The following is a 22,958-nucleotide window of genomic DNA, read 5'->3' as shown; positions in this document are numbered from 1 at the left end:
AAAATAGAGATTAGAGGAGAAGTGGAAAGGATGACAGGTGTTGAGGAAGAAAAAGGGAGAAATGGTAAGAGGAGGAAAGCAGAAGGGAACAGGAGAAGTGAGGGGAAGGAAATAATGCATAAGAAATGGGAAAAGGAAGAAGGGGAAGGAAGAGGAAAAAAAGCCCAGAAGGCTCTTTCCAAGCTCACTTTCAGCAGAAATACGAAAACTTTCCCTCAGGTCTGTACTTCTTGAGTTCCCTGTAATACAGGACAGCCTCCTGAGCTCCACCTTGGCTGTGTGAGAACCAAGCAGCACTCCCAAAGGTTGTCCAGCACTTTGTGGTGCAGCTTGGCTCAGAAACACAAGAACCTGGATAAGGAAAGGTATGAGCAGTCCATGGAATCAGGCCATTCCCTGTCCCACATTGAGAGATCTTTATAACCCACCAGAGCGTCATGCTGAGGAAAAGGAAGATTTTCATCCTTTGCAGTATCTCTGAATGCCAGACATTGCTGCCTCTCCCCTCTGCCCTTCCTGGCTGTCTGCTGACCTTTTGCAGTCACATTAGGAGTGTACGTGTGCTATCGATGTGTCAGCATCACAAATGTCTAGAGTATACATTAGTATCACTTAAACATGTTTTGTCTCCACCATAGGAAACAGGTGACATTTCCATTTTCTGTATCTTTTGTTAGATTATGAAACCAAATCAGATATCAAGGAGTCGGTTCCAAAGCAGGAAGTATCAGAAGAAACAGATACACTGAGCCACCTCCAGAGCACTCTGGAATAATGATTCCCAAGAATGCAAGATTGGAGCACTCAAAAATTGGGAAGACAGTTTGAATATTCCTCAGAAAGATCCTTCCAGGGAGATGCTGAGGACGAGGACTAGAAGTATAAAGCCAGCAGAAATCAAGGATGTAAAAATCTCCCTAGAGAAGGAAAGCCAGAAAGGTGAAGAATTTGATAACTTCTTTAATCTAGGCTCAAAAAGTATTTCACATTCGAGAATTCACAGGGAGAACAAGGGGCCAGTTTCAGAAGTCAAAATACAAGTCACAACTTATGAAAGGCTTCAGAGGGTAGCCCCTCTGGCAGCCAGGTTTAGAGAAGCCCTAGAGGGGAAAGGAAGTGCAAAGAGGCATCAGGGAAGCCAGGCAGGACCCAGAGCGAGGAGAAGGAAGAGAGTTTCCAGAGGTGTTGCCTTCAGAGACAGGAGTGCCCTTGACGAGGAAAGAGGGCAACAAAACTACCCAGGAGAGAAACCCTTTATCTGTAAAGAGTGTGGAAAAGCCTTTGGTCAGAGTGCAAACCTCTCGTGCACCAAAGAATCCACACAAGGGAGAAACCTTTCCTATGTAATGAATGCGGAAAACGCTTCAGACAGAGGTCACACCTCATACGACATCAGAGGATCCACACTGATGAGAAACCCTATGAATGCCAAGAATGTGGGAAGACCTTCAGCCAGAGCTCAAATCTCATAGTTCATCAGGGCATCCACACTGGGGAGAAATCTTTTGAATGTGGTGAATGTGGGAAAGCCTTCAGCCGGAGTTCAGGCCTCACTGTCCATCAGAGGATCCACACGGGGGAGAAGCCATTTGAGTGTAATGAATGCAGCAAAGCTTTCAGTTGTAGCTCATACCTTATTGTGCATCAGAGAATTCACACAGGGGAGAAACCCTACAAGTGTAATGAGTGTGGAAGAGCCTTTGGCCAGAGCTTCCATCTTATTCTCCATCAGGCAGCTCATGCCCGGAAGAAACCTCAGCTGGCTACTTGGGTTAGGGCCCACTGTTAATGGGGCAGAGTTGAATGGTCATGTTATGTGCTCGCCTTCACCCAGGTCAGCATCTCATAAATACTAGGAAGTATGTGAGAGGTCATGGACTCTTCACTGCTGGAAATCTGGGTCCACAAACTCACTCTGCTTGTATGGTGTTTTATTCACTTGCCTTATTTTTGTATGTGTGCCTCCAGTCAGATTTGGAGTTCCAAGAGGTAGATGCCAGGTCCTGTCTTCTGGTTTGATTGACAGGAAACTGAGGAGCTCTTCATTTCTACAAAGTTGATGAAATATTAATTCATTGAGAAATTCCTCATATCAAGAAACTTTTAATCTGATAATCTTGCAAGATCTCACCTGCTTTGAAGATTTGTAATTTTTCCAACATAACTCCAGCACATTAAAGCTTACTGTACTTTTCAATGTTATTTCAAAGCTTTAATGTGCTAGAGTTGGGGAGCTTAGAAGGCCCACTGTGAGCAGTACTAAAATTTAGAATGTCATATCCTCATTTAAATGTAGGCTGCCTTTAGGAATGACCAAAACAGCAAAGGATACATAGGATGATAGAGTCATCAATCAAAGGAACCCTACCAGACCAGAACTGCAGACCAGAGTTAAGAAGATGAAGTATTAAACCCTGTCCATAGGGCTAAGGAGTCTGAGCCTCTCAGAAGTGTTCTGTCAGAAACATTGCAGTCCTTGACCATTAGACATGCTAGAGGGGTGTCTTTAAAATTATCCTTCTCTCTCATCTTCAGTCGCTAGCTGCTGAGGGCTGAAATCCTAGTCTTAGGGCCTGTTCTCTTCTCTCTAGACCATATAGCTTGACTTTTCCTTACAGGAATTAAAACAGATCGTGTGTGTGTATAACATTAAAAAGTAATATCCTAATCATCTGCCACTTATACAAAAAGAGATTTATTACCTTTAAAGGAAAAATATAATAGGAATGTAGTATGTCTCAGTATATGCAGTCATGTGCAACATAATGATGTTTACAACAGACCACATATTTGATGGTAGTCTTATAAGGTTGTAATGGAGCTGAGAAATTCCTGTGGCCTAGTGACTCTGCAGCTGTTGTAATGTGGTAGCACAATGCAGTACTCACATGTTTGTGGTGATGCTGGTGTAAACAAGCTGACCGTGCTGCCAGTTATATAAAAGGACAGCACATGCAGTTATATACAGTGCGTAATACTTGATAATAAAGACTGTGCTACTGGTTTATGTATTTACTGTACTTTTCATTGTTATTTCAAAGTGCTCCTTCCACTTTTTTTTTAAAAGTTTACTGTAAAACAGTATTCTGTGTTTGACCAGCAGCAGCCTCATATATCTCATGTTTACCACATCTCTTGACTGCATCATTTCCTTTTGTGCTTGGTTTAATCTCATGTTTTGTTCATCATGTCCCCTAAGCATTCAAAATCCATGGCTAATTTTGCCAGTAAGAGGCTGTGTTGAGTAATTGACCTGGAAACAAAATTAGAGGTGATTAAGGACTGTGAAGGTGGAAAATCAGAGATGGTTATTGCTCACCAGTCAGGCATGTCCCATTTTACCATTGCTGCCATCCTAAAGTACAAGAGCAAAGTGATAGAAGCTATTAAAGGATCTGCTTCATTGAAGGCAATGAGACTAATAAAAATTTGAGGAGGGCCAATACCAGATATGGATAAACTTCTAATGACCTAGATTGAAGACCAGACACAGAAGCATGTCCCTCTCAGCACCATGACAATCACAGCTAAAGCAAAAAGCTTGTTATGTTGATAGAAAAGGCTGGACCTGACTATATTGTTGAATTTATTGCTAGCTCTGGGTGGTTTAAACGATTCAAGAATTGTTATTCATTACACAATTGTGAAAGTGAGTGGTAAGTCTATGAGTACTGATGTGAAGGCAGCTGAAGAATTTTTGGAAACTCTAGGTAAGCTGATTGTAGAGGAAAATTACTTCCCAGAGCAAATGTTTAATATGGATCAAACCTCCCTATTCTGGAAACAGATGCCTGAAGGGACTTTCATCCATAAGGAGGCCAAGTCAATGGCAGGTTTCAAGGCTTTGAAGGACTGGATAACAGTGTTTGGGGACAATGTTGTTGGCCACAAATTGAAACCCTTTGTGATTTGGCACAGTGAGAACCCCAGGGCCTTCAAGCATATCAGTAAGCACACACTGCCAGTGTACTACAGGAGCAATAACAAGTCATGGATGACCCAGCTTCTCTTCCAAGATGCCCTCCTGAATTGCTATTTCAGTGAAATGGAGTACTGTTTGGAGAATAACATACCTTTCAAGATTTTGCTTATTGTTGATAATGCTCCTGTACATCCTTTAGGTGATCTTTGTCTTAATATCAAACTGGTGTTTCTCCCTTGAAGCATCACCTCTTTGATCCAACCAGTGGATCAAGGAGTTATAGCAGTTCTGAAGGCCGACTACCTAAGGAGGACGTTTCCCCAGGCTGTTGCTGCTGTTATCTGAGAGAGACACTGAGAAGACACTGATGCAATTCTGGGAGGATTACAGCATCTAAGACTGCATCAAGAACCTTGCTTGGGCTTAGGATGATGTCACCAATATGTGTATGAGTGGCATCTGGAAGAAGACACTCGAGATTTGTTCATGACTTCAAAGGATTTGCCATGGATGACCAGGTTGCAAAAATTCACAAGGCTATGGTTGAGATGGGAAACAGCTTTAACCTGGGTGTGAATGAGGATGACACTGAGGAGCTCCTAGAGGTGGTTCCTGAGGAATTGACTAATAAGGAGTTGTTAGAAATGGAACAGGGACACAGCTGAAGAAGAGGCAAAAGAAAAGGAAACTGCAGAAAACCACCATCAAGAAAATTCGCAGTAGGGAGGTTAGCAGAAGCTTTTGCAGACCTCAAGAAACTCCTTAAAAAGTTTGGGCCGGGCGCGGTGGCTCCTGCCTGTAATCCCAGCACTTTGGGAGGCCATGGCGGGCAGATCACAAGGTCAGGAGTTCGAGACCAGCCTGACCGACATGGTGAAACCCCACCTTTACTAAAAATAAAAAATAAAAAAAATTAGCTGGGTGTGGTGGCACGCACCTGTAATCTCAGCTACTAGGGAGGCTGAGGCAGGAGAATCACTTGAACCTGGGAGTCAGAGGTTGCAGTGAGCCGAGATCGCACCACTGCACTCCAGCCTGGGTAACAGAGCAAGACTCTTATCCCCCCCCCAAAAAAAAAAAAAAAAAAATTGAAAACATGGACCCCAACTCCCAAAAGGTTTTCATTAATAGAGAGTCATGTTCATGGTGCATTATCTGTTTACTGGCAAGTCTATGATGAAAACAGGAAAGCAAGCAAACCACCATAGACATATTTCTGAAAAGAGGGACACCTCCTTAAGAAGAGTCCCAGGCAGGTCCTTTGTGAGTATTTCAGAAGGGGGCATTGCTATCATAGGAGATGACAGCTCCATGCATGTTACTGCCCCTGAAGACCTTCTAGTGGGACAAGATGTGAAGGTGGAAGACGATGATATTGATGATCGTGACCCTGTGGATGCCTAGGCTAACATGCTTGTGACTTAGTTTTTAACAAAAAGTTGAAGTAAATAATTTAAAAATAGAAAAATGCTTATAAAATATTTTTGTATAGCTATTCAGTGCATTTGTGTTTTAATCTGTTATTACAAAAGTCAGAAAATTTTAAAAGTTTATAAACTAAAAAGTTACATTAGGTTAACTTATTGAAGAAAATTTTTAAGTAAATTTAGTGTACTCTAAGTGTACAGTATTTGTAAAGTCTACAGAAGTGTACAGTAGTATCCTAGGCCTTCACATTCACTCACCGACTCATCCAGGACAACTTCCAGTCCTGCAGACTCTGTTCATGGTAAATGTCCTATATAAGCATACTATTTTTTATCTTTCATACCATATTTTTACTGTACCTTTTCTAAGTTATTTTTAGATACACAGATACCATTTTGTTACAATTGCCTACAGCATTCAGTACAATAATATGCTGTACAGGTTTGTAGTCTAAGAGCAGTGGGCTGTACCACATAGTTAGGGTGTAGTAGGGTGTATACCATATAGCCTAGGACTATACCGCAGAGCCTAGGATGTACTTACACATGCTATCTAGGTTGGTTTGATATTCACGCGACAGTGAAATCACCTAACAATGCCTTTTTCAGAACTCTCCATTGTTAAGCAGCACAGGACTGTATTGTAATGCTGGTTGCTGCCCACTGCTATGAGTTCAGCCCTCCAGTTAAGTCAGGAACTAGTCCTCTCTGGGGTATGGATCTATAGTCCCCACCACTAGAGGGTCAATTTTAGAGCTTGGTTTAACAAACTGGAAGGTTGACTTTCAAAATGTCTCCAGCTACTTCCAGGTCAATTCCAGCATGAGATATACTTTATCTTTCAATCACTAGTAGGCAAAGAGGGGGTGCTAGGAGTCAGTCACTGGCTTGACTTCCAGCAACAAGGAAAGCCTGAGGTGAATTACAGTTGCAACATCTGTCAGCTCAAGCTGCATGGCATCCGTCACAGGGAATTGAAATTTCAAAGTATAATAGTTTTTTAAGTATAAGAATAAAAAATGTCCATCCAAAGTATAAGAAAATACTTATTTCTTGCCAAATCTCCCTTCTTTGGGCAAACACCAGGACCCTTTCCCTTGTTAAAACAGCCTATTTTAACAAAGGCAAGGTGTAGGGTGTGCACAGAAACCCAGACATTCATGAAAGCAACTGCTAATCTTGTGTGTTTACACAATAAGCATCTGAAATGAGCTGTATGACTTCTTGGCTTGGGTTTGCATGAGACTTAGCATCTGTGTGAAACTGCTAGTTGTCTTGGGCAGACACCTGGCTAAGGATTGGAGGCCTGAAAATGAAGGGAAGTGACTTTTTTACTAGGACAAAAGTAAAGTAAAAAGGTTTTGCTTTGGATATAAGGGCAAAGCAGAACTAAGTGGTGAAAGGACCAAAACACTTCTGCCTGGATGGAGACAGTGGCCAGGGAAGTGACCACTGCAGCTGTACATGGCTTGGTGTGGGCTACAGGTGGAGTGTCAGGGAGACAGTAAATTGGATGGAGCGATGTCCACCCCTGGTGTTGGCTGTGGTGTCCAGACTCAGCAGCCACTCAATGCCCACAGCCCAGTCCCTTCTCCACCACTTACTGCATACCTGTGGGCAAACTTCTTAACCTCTCTGTGCCTCATTGTCCCTGTCTATAAAATGGTCGTATTAACAATCTATCTAAGGGATGCAGTGAGGATTGAGTAAAACACATTAAGAAAAGCACTGCACGGAGTAAGTGCTTAACTACTATATAAAATAAAACAAGTATTAATTTGCTTTCCTGCTCTGAGACATGGCCCAACAGTATCTTGTCTCTAGGGCAGGGCAGCAGGGGATAACCTGTACAGCCAGAGAAACTGAAATGACCAGGTTTCTCTGGAGGTGGGTGTTGGGGGATCCCAGGGACTGAATGAAGTTAATGTCTGCTGGAAGATGGGAAGGGCCAAGGGTTTACTCTCCCACTCATTTTAGAGGAGCTGTGCCATTCAGGGAAGTGGCAGAGGTAGAAATTAGAGAGTATGAGAGAAATCCATGTCCTACCAGAGGCCAAGCAGCTCTGGGTAGAGACTGGTCTCTACCCCACAGAGTTATTCTTTGACTCTCCTCTCCTCGGCCTGCGTACTGGTTATTCTTGTCTGCACCCCAGATCCATCATCTACCTCTTTGCCCTGGGGCAGAGATCCCTATGGGCAGCATCACCCTGGGTCCCTTAGTTCTGGCTTCCCAGTGGGATGCACTGGTATGTCAGAGGGAGGCATGAGAATGGGATGGGGTACTTCTGTCTGCTACCATGGTTCTCGTCGTGGCTGTGCCCCTCTGTAACCACAGCTTCATGGCTCCAGCTACACCATTTCCTCCCGTGCCCCTTCAAGCTAGGAGTGGCAGAGGCTCTAGTTCTTGCTGCTATCTGGTGTCTCCCCATCCCCTCCCCAAACCTCTGTATATCACCCTTTCATTAAACTCTTTCCTTCCTGCCAGGTCCCAGCAGACTGCTAATTGCTGGCAACTAGGGGATCTGGAGAGCTGCACTGCATATTTACTAGACCAGGCTGCAGGACATTTGTGGGAAGCACAGACCTGTTCTTTAACAAAACATCCACACTGCAAAAGGAGCCAGTGCTAGGAAGGGTTTCAGACTCGCTGGACCTTACATCTCACACATCATGAACATTAGCAAGCACCCAGAGTGTCACTGGTATGCCTTCCATCAATCAAGCGAAGACAGTACACTGTTCCCAACATGCTTCTTGCTTTCCAGACAAGTCCTCCTTCTAGACACAACTCCTCTCCCATCAGATTTTGGGACTCCTACTCACCCTTTGAGGTTGGTTTGAATGCCACTTTTTTCACGATCCAACCCAAATCAAAGAAGCATCCACCCTCGTCTGAACTTCCCTGCAATTATCCTCAGCAGTCCTGCCACTCAGCAGGTTCTGCCTTGTGGTGGTCTTACTTCCCCTGCTGGATTGTGTTAAGAGAAGGACCAGGTCTCATTCCCTGTGGGCCCCTTAGTTCACCTAGCAAGGTACCTTTTACATAAAAGGTGCTCAGTAAATTGCTCAATGGACAATGACTAAAAAGCGTCTTTGGCCTACTTCAGCTGAGCAAGGTCACCTGTTGTAGGTACCAAAGTCTGAGAAGAGCCAGCTGAATTTCCCCACCTGCCTCCCACGCGGTCTCCCTTGTTTCCTTTTCCTCCTCTTTGCCCGTCTATCCTGAGTTCCCATCAGCTTCATTCTCCCAACACCTCCCTCCTCCGTCTATTAGTCCTCATTCTGACAATGGCTTCAAAGCTCTGAAATCACAGGTGGCAGAGAGAAGAGCTCAAAGCCCCTCATGTCCAACTCCTGTCCTGCACAGGTGTGGAAAGTGATGCTCAGTGGCTCACACAGGGTTAACCTGGTACAGGAAGCCCAGTACTGTGGGCAGGGCTTGGCCTTGGTTGGTACCACCCACACACCAGGGCTTTTGTCCTGAAACTTCTCACCTCCCCATGTGTATGTCAAGCCTGCCACTCTTAGTGACTGCACAGCCACTCTCTCCCCTCACTGGGGCCCACCTGGAGGCATTCCTTGTTTGCTTGCTCCCCTCCCTGGGCTGTCCCTTATCCACCTACTGCCAACCCATTTTCCCAGAGCTGACCCACTAAAGCTTCACCCATTTTTCCCTCCCTGTTGATCTTGCTATCTCTGCACACACTTCAGCACTGTAATCTCAGCTTGTCACCTAGTGTCCTTTACTCATTTGTGTGTTTACTGTGTATGTATCTTGTCTCTCCAAAGACACTGGGAGGCCCTTACAGGAGCCTACCGTAACCTGACAGCTAGGTTGATGAAAAGGGCTCAGCTTGCTCTTTTGTGGATTCAGTGCTGGACCTGAAGCCCTGACCCATCAGCACTGGGCTCTGGCCAGGGAAGTTGGCTGGTGTTTCTTCCAGGCATGGTCCCAGATACCAGGCACTAGGCAACCATGAAGGACCTTTTAGGATATGCTCTGCCTCTGACTGGTTGGGTCATCTCAGAGAATTTGCGAAACTCTGAGTTGATTTCCTTGCCCTGGAAAGGTGGGAGCCCTGGCCAAAGGCCTTTCCATATTGGGTGCAGCAATAGGGCTTCTCCCCCGTGTTGCTCTACGAGTGAACCAGGAAGCACGAGCTGCAGCTGAAAGTCTTGCCACCCTCCAGGCACATGTGTGGCTTCTCCCCTGTGTGCACAACGAGGCTTGGTCCCTGACTGAAGGCCTTGCCACATGTGCCACAGACAAAGGGCTTCTTCCCCATGTGTACCCTCTTATGCTATGTCAGGTGGGAGCTCCACATGAAGGCCTTGCCACACTACCCACACCCACACGGCTTCTCCCAGGTGTGGATTCTCTGATGTACGATGAAAGTGGAACTCTGGCTGAAGGCCTTGCCATACACAGTACATGCTTAGAGATTCCTGCTGGGGCAGCCAGGCTGGAGTTGTGGCGTACCTCTTTCCTGAGTTCCTTACAGTTCCGGCCTCTGTGTCCTGGGAGACATCTTTTCTTTCATTGTGGCCTGCCTGGTGTCTGGCTTGTCTCTCCTCACTTGCTTGTCTGCAGGCTGTTCTGAATGCCCTGTTCCCCTACTCCCCACTTTTCATGCTTCCAGTCTTCCAGAGAATTCTTCTTTCACATTTGTTTTTTCCGGAATCAAATCTTCCTTTTCAACTTTGGTCTTGATATCTAAACAAGACATAGAAGATAAAAACAGATATAACAAAATAAAATAAAAATAGAAACAGCTTTATATTCTAGATGGGAAACATGAGACTATAGTGAGATTTGAGGGAATTCAATAAGTAACACCCTTCTCTTCAGAGGCAATATAGCATTGAGACCAGGGGGGTGGTCTCTGGGGCCATACTGTCTGAGACTAAATCCTGTTTTTGCCATGAACAGTGATGTGACCTTTCCGTGTCTCAGTTTCCTATCTGTAAAATGGGTTAATACTAGTACCTATGTCATAGTGATGTTGTAAGAATTAAGTCAGTCAATGTACATGTACAATGTACATAAGTACAATGTATACGAAGTGTTTAGCTAGGTGTTAGCTATTATAATTTTATACTCAATACTTGAACCAACGGAGAAATAAGATGGGGAGACCAACATATCACTTACATTACTGAAAGCCTGATGTTGGTGAATGTGGCTGTATCTGCAGGCAAGTGGGGTTATGAATCCCAGGATTAGGCAGCATTAGCCACCCAAGGACGTAGTGCTGGCTGCCATGGGTTTGCTCCTGAAACACTTGCAGCACAAAGGGCCAGGGTGGAATGCATGGTTTCTGTGAAGATGCCAGACCCCAAGGGAGAGGTGGGAGGTGGACTGGCTTTCCAAAACTCACCAGTCAAATAAAATCCCTTTTTGTAGTGTGGCAAGAGTGTGTAAGGAACAGAGTAAGGCCCCAAGTGTTACACCAGTGAGCTTGCTGAAATATCAGTGGTAGGAAGCAGAGTACTTACAATCACAATTGTCCTGTATGTATACTATGGTTTCAGAGCATGGGTAGAAAAAAAGAAAAGAGAGTGTAGTAAAAAAAAAACAAAAAACAACAACAACAAAAAACATGCATTGTGGGAAAGAGCCAGGGATGTCACTGTCACCAAACATTCGGCTGGTAAGGGCAATGCCTGCATGCATAAAGACTGCCAAGCTGAGAGGGGGAGACAGAGACGCCTTGGAAACTGGCCAAGGCAGCAAGTGGTGGTCAGAGATGGGCTGGGCTGTGGACAGTGGCATCCTGGGAGTCACAGAGCTTGACCAAGTCACCTTCCTGGCTGGAGAGAGGCATGATGAGAACTTGTGACTCAAGAGAGAACTCAGGGATCAGATAAAGTGGGGAAAGGGAGAACAAGGGTACTGCCCAGAGGGAAGGGTGTTGAGGGCTGCCAGGGTTGGCAGTAGGGGAGGCAGAGAGATGTGGCTCCCTAGCCTCACAACCCACGAGCTCAGTCCAGGCAGGAAGAGAAAGCACAAGCACAAAGAAGCAGGGCAAGCCAATGCTCCAAAGTGTGGGGAGGGACACAGGCAGGGCCCTTTCCTCCTCCTAAACTATAGGAAATATAGCAGGAAAGAAGGACCCTATTCTAGGAGGTCCAGGAGGAGGAGCTCAGGCTTTTGCTTCCAGGAGGGCTGAAGAAGCAGAGAAGTGTGGAAATGCTAATTAGTAGAGCACTGTCCCAAGGACAGAGATGGCCATGGTCCACTCTAGGCCCTAGCCCTCCAGTTAGATCTCGATATGGTTTGGCTATGTCTCCCCCAAATCTCATCTTGAATTGTAACTCCCACAATTCCCACATGTCATGGGGGAAACCCAGTGGGAGGTAATTGAATCATGGGGGCAGGTCTTTCTCGTGCTGTTCTTGTAATAGTGAATAAGTCTCACAAGATCTGGCAGTTTTAAAAATGGGGAGTTTCCCTGCACAAGCTCTCTCTTTGCCTGCTGCCACCCATGTAAGATGTGACTTGCTTCTCCTTGCCTTCCGCCATGATTGTGAGGTTTCCCCAGCCATGTGGAACTCTAAGTCCACTAAACCTCTTTTTCTTCCCAGCCTTGGGTATGTCTTTATCAGCAGCATGAAAATGAACTAATACAGATATTTTCTCCTATTCCCCAACCCTCTTCTTGGCTTCCTTAGGCTTTCTGGTTGTACCCATGTTCCTCAACAAAGATTTCCTATCTCTGTATCTTTCCTCTCACCTTCTGCATGGTTTGGAATACCCAATCCTTGTCCTCTAAAACTGCTCATCCATCCACCCACCCATTCATTCATCCATCCATCCATCTATCCACCCAACCACCCATCTACCCACCCATCAGGCCTGGCTCAAGTCACTCCTCCTTTAGGAAGCCTTCTCCCATCCTTCCCACAGCTCCTAGTAACTGTGCTCCCTCCTCTATCCTTGACTACGTCTGCCATCCATCCCCATTTCTTTGGCAATGACCTTACCTGTTTTGGTGAATTAGATTTCTCTTTCCCATGTATCCATCTTATCTTCACAACTAGGCTGTGTGTTTCTCTAGGGCAACATCTGAATCCTATCAGGCCCTGTAGCATTCTTAACCTGGTGTACTTGTGCTTGTATCTGTGAAGACACCATTCTGGTTGGCACAGTCCCTGCCCTCACATCTGCCAACAAGTAAAATGTTTATCATGCCTCCCTTGGGCCCCAGAATTAGCACTAGTGCACACCTGGCAAAATGCTCAGGATGGCTCTGAATGACTGGTTTTGGCGTGAAGGTCACCCTGAGGACCACTATGCTTGCCAGACAGCCACAGCTAACCAAGGGGAAAGAATTTTGGGGGGTTTGGCTCTTTGTTTTGGGGAGTTATTACAAAGAATTTGGATCATGACCCAGGAAAACCACCTAAGCAAGTTCTTTGTGTAATTAATGTGAAATTGTGGTGCCATGATGGGCTGGCAATGGGTGTTTGGTAGACAGAACCCTTGTGGCCTCCAGCCTGGCCTGGCATCTGAAGCCAGGTCTACTCACAGGGCTGGGGGACACATTCTCTCTCGTGTTTCCCTTCATGGAAAGCTCAGCACCTTGGAGTAATTCAGAAAGAGATGTCTGCTAACTGACCAGGGGGGAAATGGCCTTTCCCAAGACATACAAAACCTGTTTGGCAGCCTTGGGGATGGCTAGGCCCTGAAGCCTGGGTTCTGAGAGGTGCACTCTGCTGAGAGTGTCAGAGACCCACATTTCTGAGGCGTGGTGATGAAGACCCAGTGGAAAGCGGCCTTACCCAGGCTGGCTGAGGCCTCTCAATTCAGCCCTAGCAGCACTTCTCCAACAGTGGCCCTTGGGGCAGGAAACGGATGGGTCCCAGGCAGCAGGTAGCCTTAGAGGGCTGAAGTCAGAGGAAGCTCCGGCCCTACTCTCAGGGTGGCTTTCTCCTAGAGCTCATGCTGTTGTCACCAGGCTAGTACTGAGACCTGGAAAAATAATTGTGGAGAAAAGTTCACTGATGGCCTTGGGAGGGGAAGAAGGTCACAGTGCTGACCCTACCTTCTCCCGCTCCTTTTGCTGGTGGGCAGTGGAGAGAACCCATAATAAGTAAAGGTAAACTTTCAGGGAGGGTCTGGTGTTTAAAGGCAAAAAACACTGAGGAGTCATCTCCAGGAGGGGGCCCTGGCCCCATGCAGCCCATGGAAGCATCCCTCCCAAAGAGCATCCCTTCTCTTCTTGGACAATGACCCCACCCTGGTTAATAACCACAGCGATGTCAAATGACTGAACTGTTTACAGCCCTGTCCTGTCCCAGTCTCCTTTGATGCATACCACCCAGTGAAGCTGGCAGGGCAGGAAATGCTGCTTCATTTGACAGGCAAGGACATTGACTTCTCTGAGATGACCTAACCAGTCAGAAGCAGAACAGGTCCTGAAAGGCCCCTCATGGCTGCCTGGTGCTTGGCACTTGGTAGCAGCTGGGCAGTTGGACACTGAGTGAGTAAGAGAGAATAAAATTAGCCTGGTACATCTCTCACACCTAAGGGCCACGCCTCACCTGTGAATAAAGAATGGCTTATGAGAAAATGAGTTGCAGCCCTACCCTGGAAACCCCTGGTTCTTTCACCATACTCTTCTAGGGCCAGCCATATTCCCACCTCTCACCTTTGGTTGTGGCCCACCAAGCTAAGATGGGAAATGCCAGCCCTTAGCCCTGGTGGGGGTGTTCCCAAGGCAAGAACCACTGGCCCGGGGCTGCTCCTCCTTCAGGCTCACAGGACTCATCCTCATCTGTGTGCACCTCACTCTCATTCGAACCCATGATGGAAGACAGAAAACCCTTTGGTTCTTTGGGATCATCAGGTGTCACCTAAAGGGACAGTAAATACTGTTTGCCAGAGACCTGTCCCATCCCAGGAGGATTATCAGCTCCTTAAGGAGGCAGGGGCATCTTGGGACCAGGCCCTTGTGAATATAGTTCATGACCGTGGGCATCTATGGTTTCAAAGGCCTAGCTTTGCCCACTAGGGTGGAAGGAAGGAAAGGTGCTCCAGCCCACCCCAGCCTCTGGAAGCCACTCTGGCCCCTACAGCTGTCTGGGACCAGAGACCATTCATCCTGCTCCTTCCTCGTAGGGCTTGTGTGGGGGGATCAGGTGTGGTCCAGACCCTGCCAGAGACTCTTATTTCCAGAGACAACCCCTCATAGCATCTTCTGGCCCAAGGGGTCACAGAACTATGTGGCTCCTTCTTCAGCACAGTGGCCCCTTAGGCTCTAAACAGATTCTCCCCCTTGGGACCTGAGTTGTGACTTCACATCTTGCCTCCCTCAGACAAGGCCTCTGCTTGTCATTCGTTAAGCGTTCACCACAGAACAAGGCTCTGGAAGCACGGCTGAGGTCCATGTATAAGGCAGTCAGGGGCAGGCGCCCCACGTTGCACTGTGAATGTAGAATGTTTTCCAATCAGGTAAGGCTTGGTTTTCTTTTATCCATGCCTACCCTGTCCTCCAGAAGGCCACAGCAGGCCTATGCAACCAGGCAGCCTTCTAATCGTTACAAAGCCATTTCTTACCCCTCATTTCACCCCAGCCTCACAATGGCAAGAGAGAACTCACGTCAGAGCTTAGGGATCTGTTCTGGGTTGGGAGGTGAGGAACAGGGCCAGCCTAGAATGCCCTCTTCCCCACCTGCCTTCAGGAGTATGGTCTGGTTTCTGCCCTGCCCACCTAAGGCCAGAGAAAGCAGTGGGCAGCACAAGGGTCCCAGGGTCCTGGAGGAAGCCGCCCTTTTCCTCCCTGGCTCCTCCCTGAACTGGGCTCCTCTTCCAGGACACCACATCTGATCCTGACTCCTACCCTTACTGCCCACCTCCACCTGCATGTTACTGCTCTTCTCCTTGCCCATTCCCGATTCTTCCCCTTCCCCTGCCCCCATAGCTGCAGCCTCCTCCATTGCCTCCCATATCTCAAGCTCTAGCCCCTCCTTCTCTTTCCTTCCCCCAACACGCCACCCACCCCAGATTAGGGCCTGTCCCTAGCCTCCAGGCTGCAGCCCCCCACCAGCCCCAACCCCACCCCATCCGAGGGTACAGCCCCTTCTGTTCTCCCTTTCTCGGACTGCCCATTCCTCCCTCAGCTTGCTCTGCTCTTCACTGGTCTTGCTGCTGGGCTTCCCGGACACCCTGCTTTTGACTAGCTCAATGAGTCTGGCGAGGGCAGAAGGCCCTGGTGCAAGCGTCTTGCCCGGCTGCTCTAGTAAGTTGGGAGATGTCTTTGTCTATGTGTTTTTCCTGCTTGGTTCTTCCACCTGGATGCCAGAGGAAAAGGGGTGGGAGGCAGGGCCAAGACCTGACTCTGTCCTTATCCACAAAGAATTTTGAAGGGACCACTCTCAAGGGACTAGAAATCATGGGAGAACATATCATCTTGAAGAGGGAAAGTCTATGATTTCATATTAAATTTTAAATATCCAAACAGCAAAATTAAGTAAGACAAACAATAAACCTGGGAAAATATTTGCAACACATATAGCAGATAAGGGTAATTTCTTTATCGTTTGTACAAATCGATTATTAAAAGGATGAACAGAAAAACTGCTAAAGAACGCGAGTAAGCAAGTCACAGAAAATAAATACACATGGCTTTTAAACATGGGATATGGTACCCAGTTTTACTCATAGTTGAGTCCAAATTAAAATATGAGAGCATTTTTCATTTATGAGATCAGAAACAACACAATAGTTTCAGAGGATTCAGGGGAATGGGCATTTTCACACACACTGGGAACTAAATTTCCAATTTCTATCAAAATATCAAATGCACCTACCATTTAATTTCATCAATTTATCCAAGGACAGTGTGCGGGGATATTCGGCACAGTACTGTTTGTAATAGCAAAAGGCAGAAAAGAACCTAGAGGCCCACCAACAGGGGGACTCTATGAATTATGGTACATTCATACAATGGAGTATCACAAAGCAATGAAAAAAAGAATGAGGTATATCTTACAGGCTAATATAAAGCCATCTCCAAGACACTGAAAAAAGCAAGGTGTAGACTGTGTATCTTAAGCTTTCATTTGTTTTTTCGTGTTTCTTTAAGGGCGATACATAAGGTTGTAAATACTGGGACTATCTTGAGGAAAGATCCTCAAGAAATTTAACAATAGCTACCACTGGGGTAGGAGACTGGTCGTGTGGACTGGGAGTCTCACATCTCTGTATGCTTTTGCACCATTGATCTTTTTACTACAGGCAAGCACTGCTCTTTCAATTTAACAAAGAACTCTTACATGTGGAGAGGAGCCCTTAGGGGTGCACTGAGAAGTTCACCTGGGAGGAAGGGGCACAGACTTGTACATCAGAGTTGTTCCAGTCCTGACTGGGACTACTGGTTTTGCAAATGGCGTAAGAGAACATCCCTCCTCACGTGAGGATTAAGTGAGATAAAACACACTTGGCATTTAGTATGGTGCCTGGCACACAGGAACCCCTCAACTAACAGTAGTGATGATTACAACCTTGCTATTGGTTCAGTAGTGGGACTTGCCTTGAGGGAACTCCACTCCTTGGAGGGAAAATACCAGAGACCACAGGAATTCTGGAAAACCACACATGGTACAAGTGGGGAAACTAGCTGGTGTCAGGGTAGCCTACAAGAGCCAGGTAGCCTGCTAGGAGTTGGGTTGTCTCCTCCCTTGTCTCCAGCCCTTCCCAACATCAGAGAGGCATTAGCCACTGTGAAGACAGGGTAGTTCCAGAGAACTGCAAGGAAAGCAGTGCCTCTCGGACCTGGGCCTGGCCTCGTTTGTCATATCGTAGGTCTCACCAGGATGTAGAGGCCCAGACCTCTGGCTTGGGAATTTGCTGCTTGATCTTCCGTGTCCCTTGAAGTCTGCTCATTTTGTCTTCAAAACATCACATCTATTCCTTCTCCTCTGGCCCCCTTCTAGTGGCTGGGTCAGAATCCCACCATCTCTCTTGGGCTCTGAAAAAAACTGCCAGTATGGTCTTCAGGATTCCTTTCTCCCCTCACCAGCTCAGCCTTCACAGTCCAGCCAGGACAATGTCACAAATACACATTCCTCTGCTGAACTCCTTCACCTGGTATTAGGTTCTTGGTAACCATAAAATGCTAACAATGGATAAAAACAGGGACCTTATTTCTCCAGACCCTTATTCTATTATTCCCCATTACCCATTTCACACTTCACAAGAAAGTCTCACCACTCTGAACAAGCCTTGATCTTTCTATTAACCTTCCCCTCCTGATCATAAAAGTAATTCAGGCTTACTGTAGAAAATGTAGACAATGCCGAAAATGTAACCACAGTTAACCCCCAATTTCTTTCCTTCCTATGCATGTGCATCTTAGAAAACTCGGCTCTCTGTACAGTGTTTTATTTTGTACTTTGCATTATTTATTTAATATTACTGTGTGCTATTATCATATCACTATTCTTTTAATTATGACCTTTAGCGGTTGCACAATATTCCATAGTATTATAACTTATTTAATCATTCCCCTATTGTTACTTAGGTTAGTCACTTATTTTTTGTGAAATGAGTAACATTGACATGTATGTAAATCATTGTACAAATACTCATTCTTAAGATAGCTTTCTAAAAGTGGTACTGCTGTATGAAAGGATATCAACATTCTTTTAAAAATGGTTTAACTTCCCCTAAAATAACAATGGGAAAAAATGGTTAAAATGTGTAATGATGAGGCTGGGCGCGGTGGCTCATGCTTGTAATCCCAGTTCTTTGGGAGGCCGAGGTGGGCAGATCACTGGAGGTCAGGACTTGGAGACCAGCCTGGCCAACATGGTGAAATCCCGTCTCCACTAAAAAATACAAAAAAAAAAATTAGCTGGGCATGGGCATGGTGGCATGTTCCCGTAATCTCAGCTACTCAGGAGGCTGAGGCAGGAGAACTGCTTGAACCCGGGAGGCGGAGGGTGCAGTGAGCCGAGATCGCCCCATTGCACTCCAGCCTGGGCAACAAGAGCAAAACTCCGTCTCAAAAAAAAAAAAAAAAAAAAAAAAAAGTATAACGAAGATATAAAAGGAAAAAATTTCTAGAAGATGGAAAATGAATGATGTGGTAACTAAGAAAGCTGGGTGGAGGGAGTAACAGCTTGGAACTCTTGCTGAGAGCTATCCAATGGAAGGAACTAGCTGATCTACCCTGCTCAACCCCGAAGACTTGGAATTTCAAAACTCCAGGTACAATGAAGGGCGGGAGGCAGAAGTGGATCTAATAATAAGGGCATTAACTGGAATTCTGTAATAACACTTGGCTTCCTTCCCTCCACTTCTAGAAAAGCACTTAACAGCATCTAAACCCCAGACAAAAATATCAGAGGATTTTTGCGATTAAATGTAAGAGCCCAAGGCAAAATATTCTGTATTCTGGCATTTAGGGGTCTCCAGGGAAATAGTGGGCAAATTTCACTCCTACACACAGAGGTCTCAATTAGGCTTTTAATTCACAGACACACTCACACACGCGCACACATGTACATGGGTGTAAGAATCACAACACATTTGAGGAAAGTCTCTAATGAGAGTAAACAAGGTAAACAGAGGGGAAAAAGGACCCAGTGGCAGGGGCATGAAGGGAATAAAGATAATTCATGTGACAGAAGACACTTTTAAGAAAAGGCTCTCAGAAATTAAACTAGTTACTGTTAAAATTGTTACTGTTAAAAATATTATTCATTAGAAAATAAGGTACTCTTCTCATAGTGGCACAAGACAAAGAAATGGAAATAATGAATGCAGCTAAGGATCAATCCACAAGGTCCAACATTTGATTAGCAGAAACTCTATATAAAGAGTAAAAACAGAAGGGAAAAAAAAAAAACATGGAAAGGGGGAATAGTCATATAAAAAATGAGAAAATTTCCAAGAGTAGGAGTACCTGAGTCTCTAGATTGAAAAATTCCACTGAGCATTAGGGAATTGAATACATCAAAGATAAAGAAGAGACTTTAAAAGCTTCCAGGCATAAGGGTGGGAAAACAGATCACTGTAATGTAAATACTATTTATTGTCAAATAAATAAGTATCAGATTGGAATCAGGCATCTCAGCAGCAGTGGATGCTGTAAGTCAGTGAAGTGATGGCTATAAACGTCTAGGGAAATTTTTCAACCTAGAATTCCAACCCCATCAAATTACCATCAAGTGAGAAGTCAGAGAAAGACATATAAACACTCAACAACTTTGCCTTCCATGTACTTTTTCCTGACAGGAGACTTGACATGTACTATAGTAAAATGATGAAGTAAATAAAGAAAAAAGAAGACACAGAATTCAGGAAACAGTTGAGTCCAGTGTAACAACAGAATAATAAGCAGAAAGGGCATCAAAAACAGACTAGAGCAGGAGGCTGAAAGGGGAATATACAGCGAGAAAAGAAGTGAATTCAACAGAGTATTTAATTGAATGGAGAATTTGAAGATGACTGCGAGTGTGTGGAAAGCAACCAGCACAAGGTAAAAAGAAAGGCAAGTAGAAACTTCAGTAAAAACAAAAAGCTGATCCCAAAAGGAAATATAAACACAGTAGGCTAAGATCTGCAGTCAACAATATTCACATGGTCATAATAATGTTCATGCTGTTTATTTTCAGCTTTTGAAATCTATCAATAAACAAACCATAAAATCCTAACTGGTTACAGAATAGAATTTAAGAATTATCAGACTTGATAATGTAAGAGACAACAATGTGGAAAAGGGAAAGAGAAAGGAAGGGAAGGGTCCCTCCAACATACCACAAAATGGAGAATTGAGATATGGTTTATGGTTAATATAATAAACTAGATATGCAAATATAATAATTTATTTTTATAAAATTCTTGCTCCTTATAGAAATACAGAAATTACTAAAACAAAGAAACAAAATTCCTCTTAGTAACCCATAATCCTATTATCCAGAGTATATGGGTTTGAAGCTAAGCCTGGAATTAACCATCTGTATGGCTGCAAGTCATTTAACCACTTATGATATTTTCTTATTTCCTTTAGGTAATTTATCTATATACTTTTAAATAGTATATAGTATATATAACAGCAACAGTACATGAGAAGTGTATTATATACACAATTTTTAATCCAGATTTTTTCACTTTAAAGCAAAAAGGTAAATCCCTGGATACATAGCATATCATGCACTCGTATACGCATATCAATAAATATACTTCTGAATATGCCTTTGGCCATAAGGCAGTCAGGGGTTTCCCAGAGATGGAACTTGAACCAAATATTAGAAGAAACTAAGCTTACAAAAATAGAAGGGGACTGAGTGGGAAGTAGTGATGAGGTATTATAGGCACTGGGAAAAGTGTGAGCAAAGGCACAGAGGAGAGCAAGCACGTGCCTCTAGACTGCACTAAAAGGTGCCTGAGAGTGAAGAGATGAGGCTGGAAAGCGATTATGAAGAGCTCAGTAAATCATGTTAGGGATCCTGATATTTTTCCCATAACAAGACATGACAACAGGGCTAGTGGACCAGGTTTGCGTTGGCACTCCAGAATCTAGCATGACGTTCACCACAAAGGGAACACAAAATGTTTTTGTAATGAATGATGCTTAGGAAGGCAGAAATAGCTTCCGGACATTCAATCTGGGTGCCCCAGGTGGTGGGGATAATGTCATTTGATGAGGGAAGGAATCCAGGAGAAAAACAAATTTTAAAGGTTATGCGTCTGGGCAACATTCTTAGCGATTCTGAAACCTAACCTCATTTAAAAAAAAGTCACTGGTGATTATGTAATACATCCCCAGTTTAGATTTTAGGCCCTAGATTTACGTATTGGCTTCAGGAAGCCTGCATAACCTCCAAGTAAGCACAAGATTTAATCTGCAACGTACATTTCTTAGGAGAAGAGGATCCACAATCTTCCCTGGATTTCCAAAGGGGCTGCAACCCCAGAAAGGTTGCAGTGCCTACAATGGATGAGCAAGTGGAGAGGTGCCAGATGTAGGAGAGGGACAACTACCTGAGAAAGGGAGGGCATACAGAGCAGATGAACAATTAGCTTTGTCCAAAGTCACCTCTTTCTAAGCCTCAAGGAATTTATGGCTGTGTTTGAGTGTGTAACTGTGTGTTAGGGATTGAAGTCTTTCTCCTGTGCTCCCAGAGTACTGTGATTTCACCATCAGTTTTGCATCACTGTGCTCCACTTAATACATATCTGTTGGTCTCATTTGAGGATGAGGACAGATTTCCTGGCCCTACTCTTAATGCCAATCACTAGGCCTGCAACAGAGCTCTCAGCTTGACAGCTAAAAGTCTGATAGCTCTCAGCAACTTAGGAAAATGGGGCTTCAGAGTTCTCAACCACTCCTAGGAAGGCTACCCAAAAAAGATGGGAGATGAGTCCAAAGAATAGGAAACTAAGCAAACTGACAAAATGTGGTCACTCCTCCCTTATTATAAACCATAAAGAAAATGGCAGGCTGCAATTTATTTTCAGGGCTGGAATCAGAAGGGAGAGTTATTAGCTGGGGAAGGATCTGATCTGTCTAGTAATCAATCCACTTGGCTCACATGATTTGTGCAGAATCAGAGGCCCTGAACCTAGATGCAGGTTTGTGGAAACTGAGATCTGGAGATGAAATCCAAGTAGAAATGTAAAAGGTCATAATACATACCAAAAGTATGTTATGTAAAACTTGGTTTACTCATATAAATGTCTGGTATATTCACTTAAATACAAATAAAATAAGTTAGGTGGCAGAATCCTCTAACATCCAATGGTTGGCAGAGGCACTGATGGACACCTAATGCAGCCAGTGTAAAGTAAGTGTCCTGTTCTGCTAAAAATACATAGAATGCTTTGCACATACAGATCCTTATCCTGGAGCACCCCCCACCCCCTCCACCTTTGATCACACACATTCTTGACCTGCAGCCTTTACTTTTTGCTACAGTGGTTCATCACCTTTGCTTGTCACTGTAATCCCCTCCAGAGTTTTGAAAAATACTGAGGTCTAGAAATGGAAATTTTAAAAAAGTGCCCAAGGTGATTCTAACATGAAGCCAAGGTTTAAAACCACTGCTTTACTGCAAGGTTGGGTCAGTGAATCTCAAACCTAGTTTTGCATCATAATCGCCTGGGTAGCTTTTCTGAACTACCTATGAGTGAAAATCACAATCCTCCATAACTTAATATTCAATTACAAGGATAAACATATGTGATAGTAGAATGGTTTAACTGTCTTAATAGTCATAAATCCCAGCAGGTATTTTTTTTCAGCAAAGTAGTTTTGGTCTCTTCGGGGGTCAAGGTCACACAGTTATCTCAAATCTTCAGACCTGCTCTCCTTATATTCTCAGTTTCCTGATAAGGGAGGGGAAAAAAACTAACTTGTTCTTACTCTCAGCAGAGACAGGTGGTGGTTTCTTTGGGTCTCTCCATTCCATCAGGGAGACTGGAACAGTCACTGTTAGGATTGGTGAGGGCATGAGTATGTGATCCTACTTTTGAATCCTTTTGATTTCTTGTATTTGTGTCTCTATGATTTAGAACAAACCTGCAAAAATAAGTTGCATATGTTTTGACAAAAAAATAGATGAGGGAGGAAAAAGGAAATTAATAAGCTTTCTTGTGTATGC

At 44.7% G+C, this 22,958-nt stretch overlaps 1 protein-coding gene and 1 long non-coding RNA gene across 2 annotated transcripts; one reads left to right on the top strand and one right to left on the bottom strand.

The window, feature by feature from the left end:
- Nucleotides 1-1,264: 1,264 nt before the first annotated feature.
- On the top strand, nucleotides 1,265-3,011 carry LOC135964375 (uncharacterized; the record flags this gene model as incomplete). Its single annotated transcript, XM_065540485.2, has 1 exon — nucleotides 1,265-3,011. A coding segment is annotated over one exon (525 nt), but the record flags the coding sequence as incomplete, so codon positions are not given.
- Nucleotides 3,012-5,403: 2,392 nt separating this feature from the next.
- On the bottom strand, nucleotides 5,404-13,320 carry LOC123571837 (uncharacterized). Its single transcript, XR_006696112.3, has 2 exons — nucleotides 13,131-13,320; nucleotides 5,404-10,062 (listed from the first exon to the last, which is right to left on the bottom strand). It is a non-coding gene; the product is annotated as an uncharacterized lncRNA (long non-coding RNA).
- Nucleotides 13,321-22,958: the final 9,638 nt, after the last annotated feature.

Source organism: Macaca fascicularis, chromosome 2, assembly GCF_037993035.2.
Source record: "Macaca fascicularis isolate 582-1 chromosome 2, T2T-MFA8v1.1".
Taxonomy (NCBI): Eukaryota; Metazoa; Chordata; class Mammalia; order Primates; family Cercopithecidae; genus Macaca; species Macaca fascicularis.
Note: the sequence above shows the minus strand (reverse complement) of the source record. Positions and strands in the feature narration are given on the sequence as shown.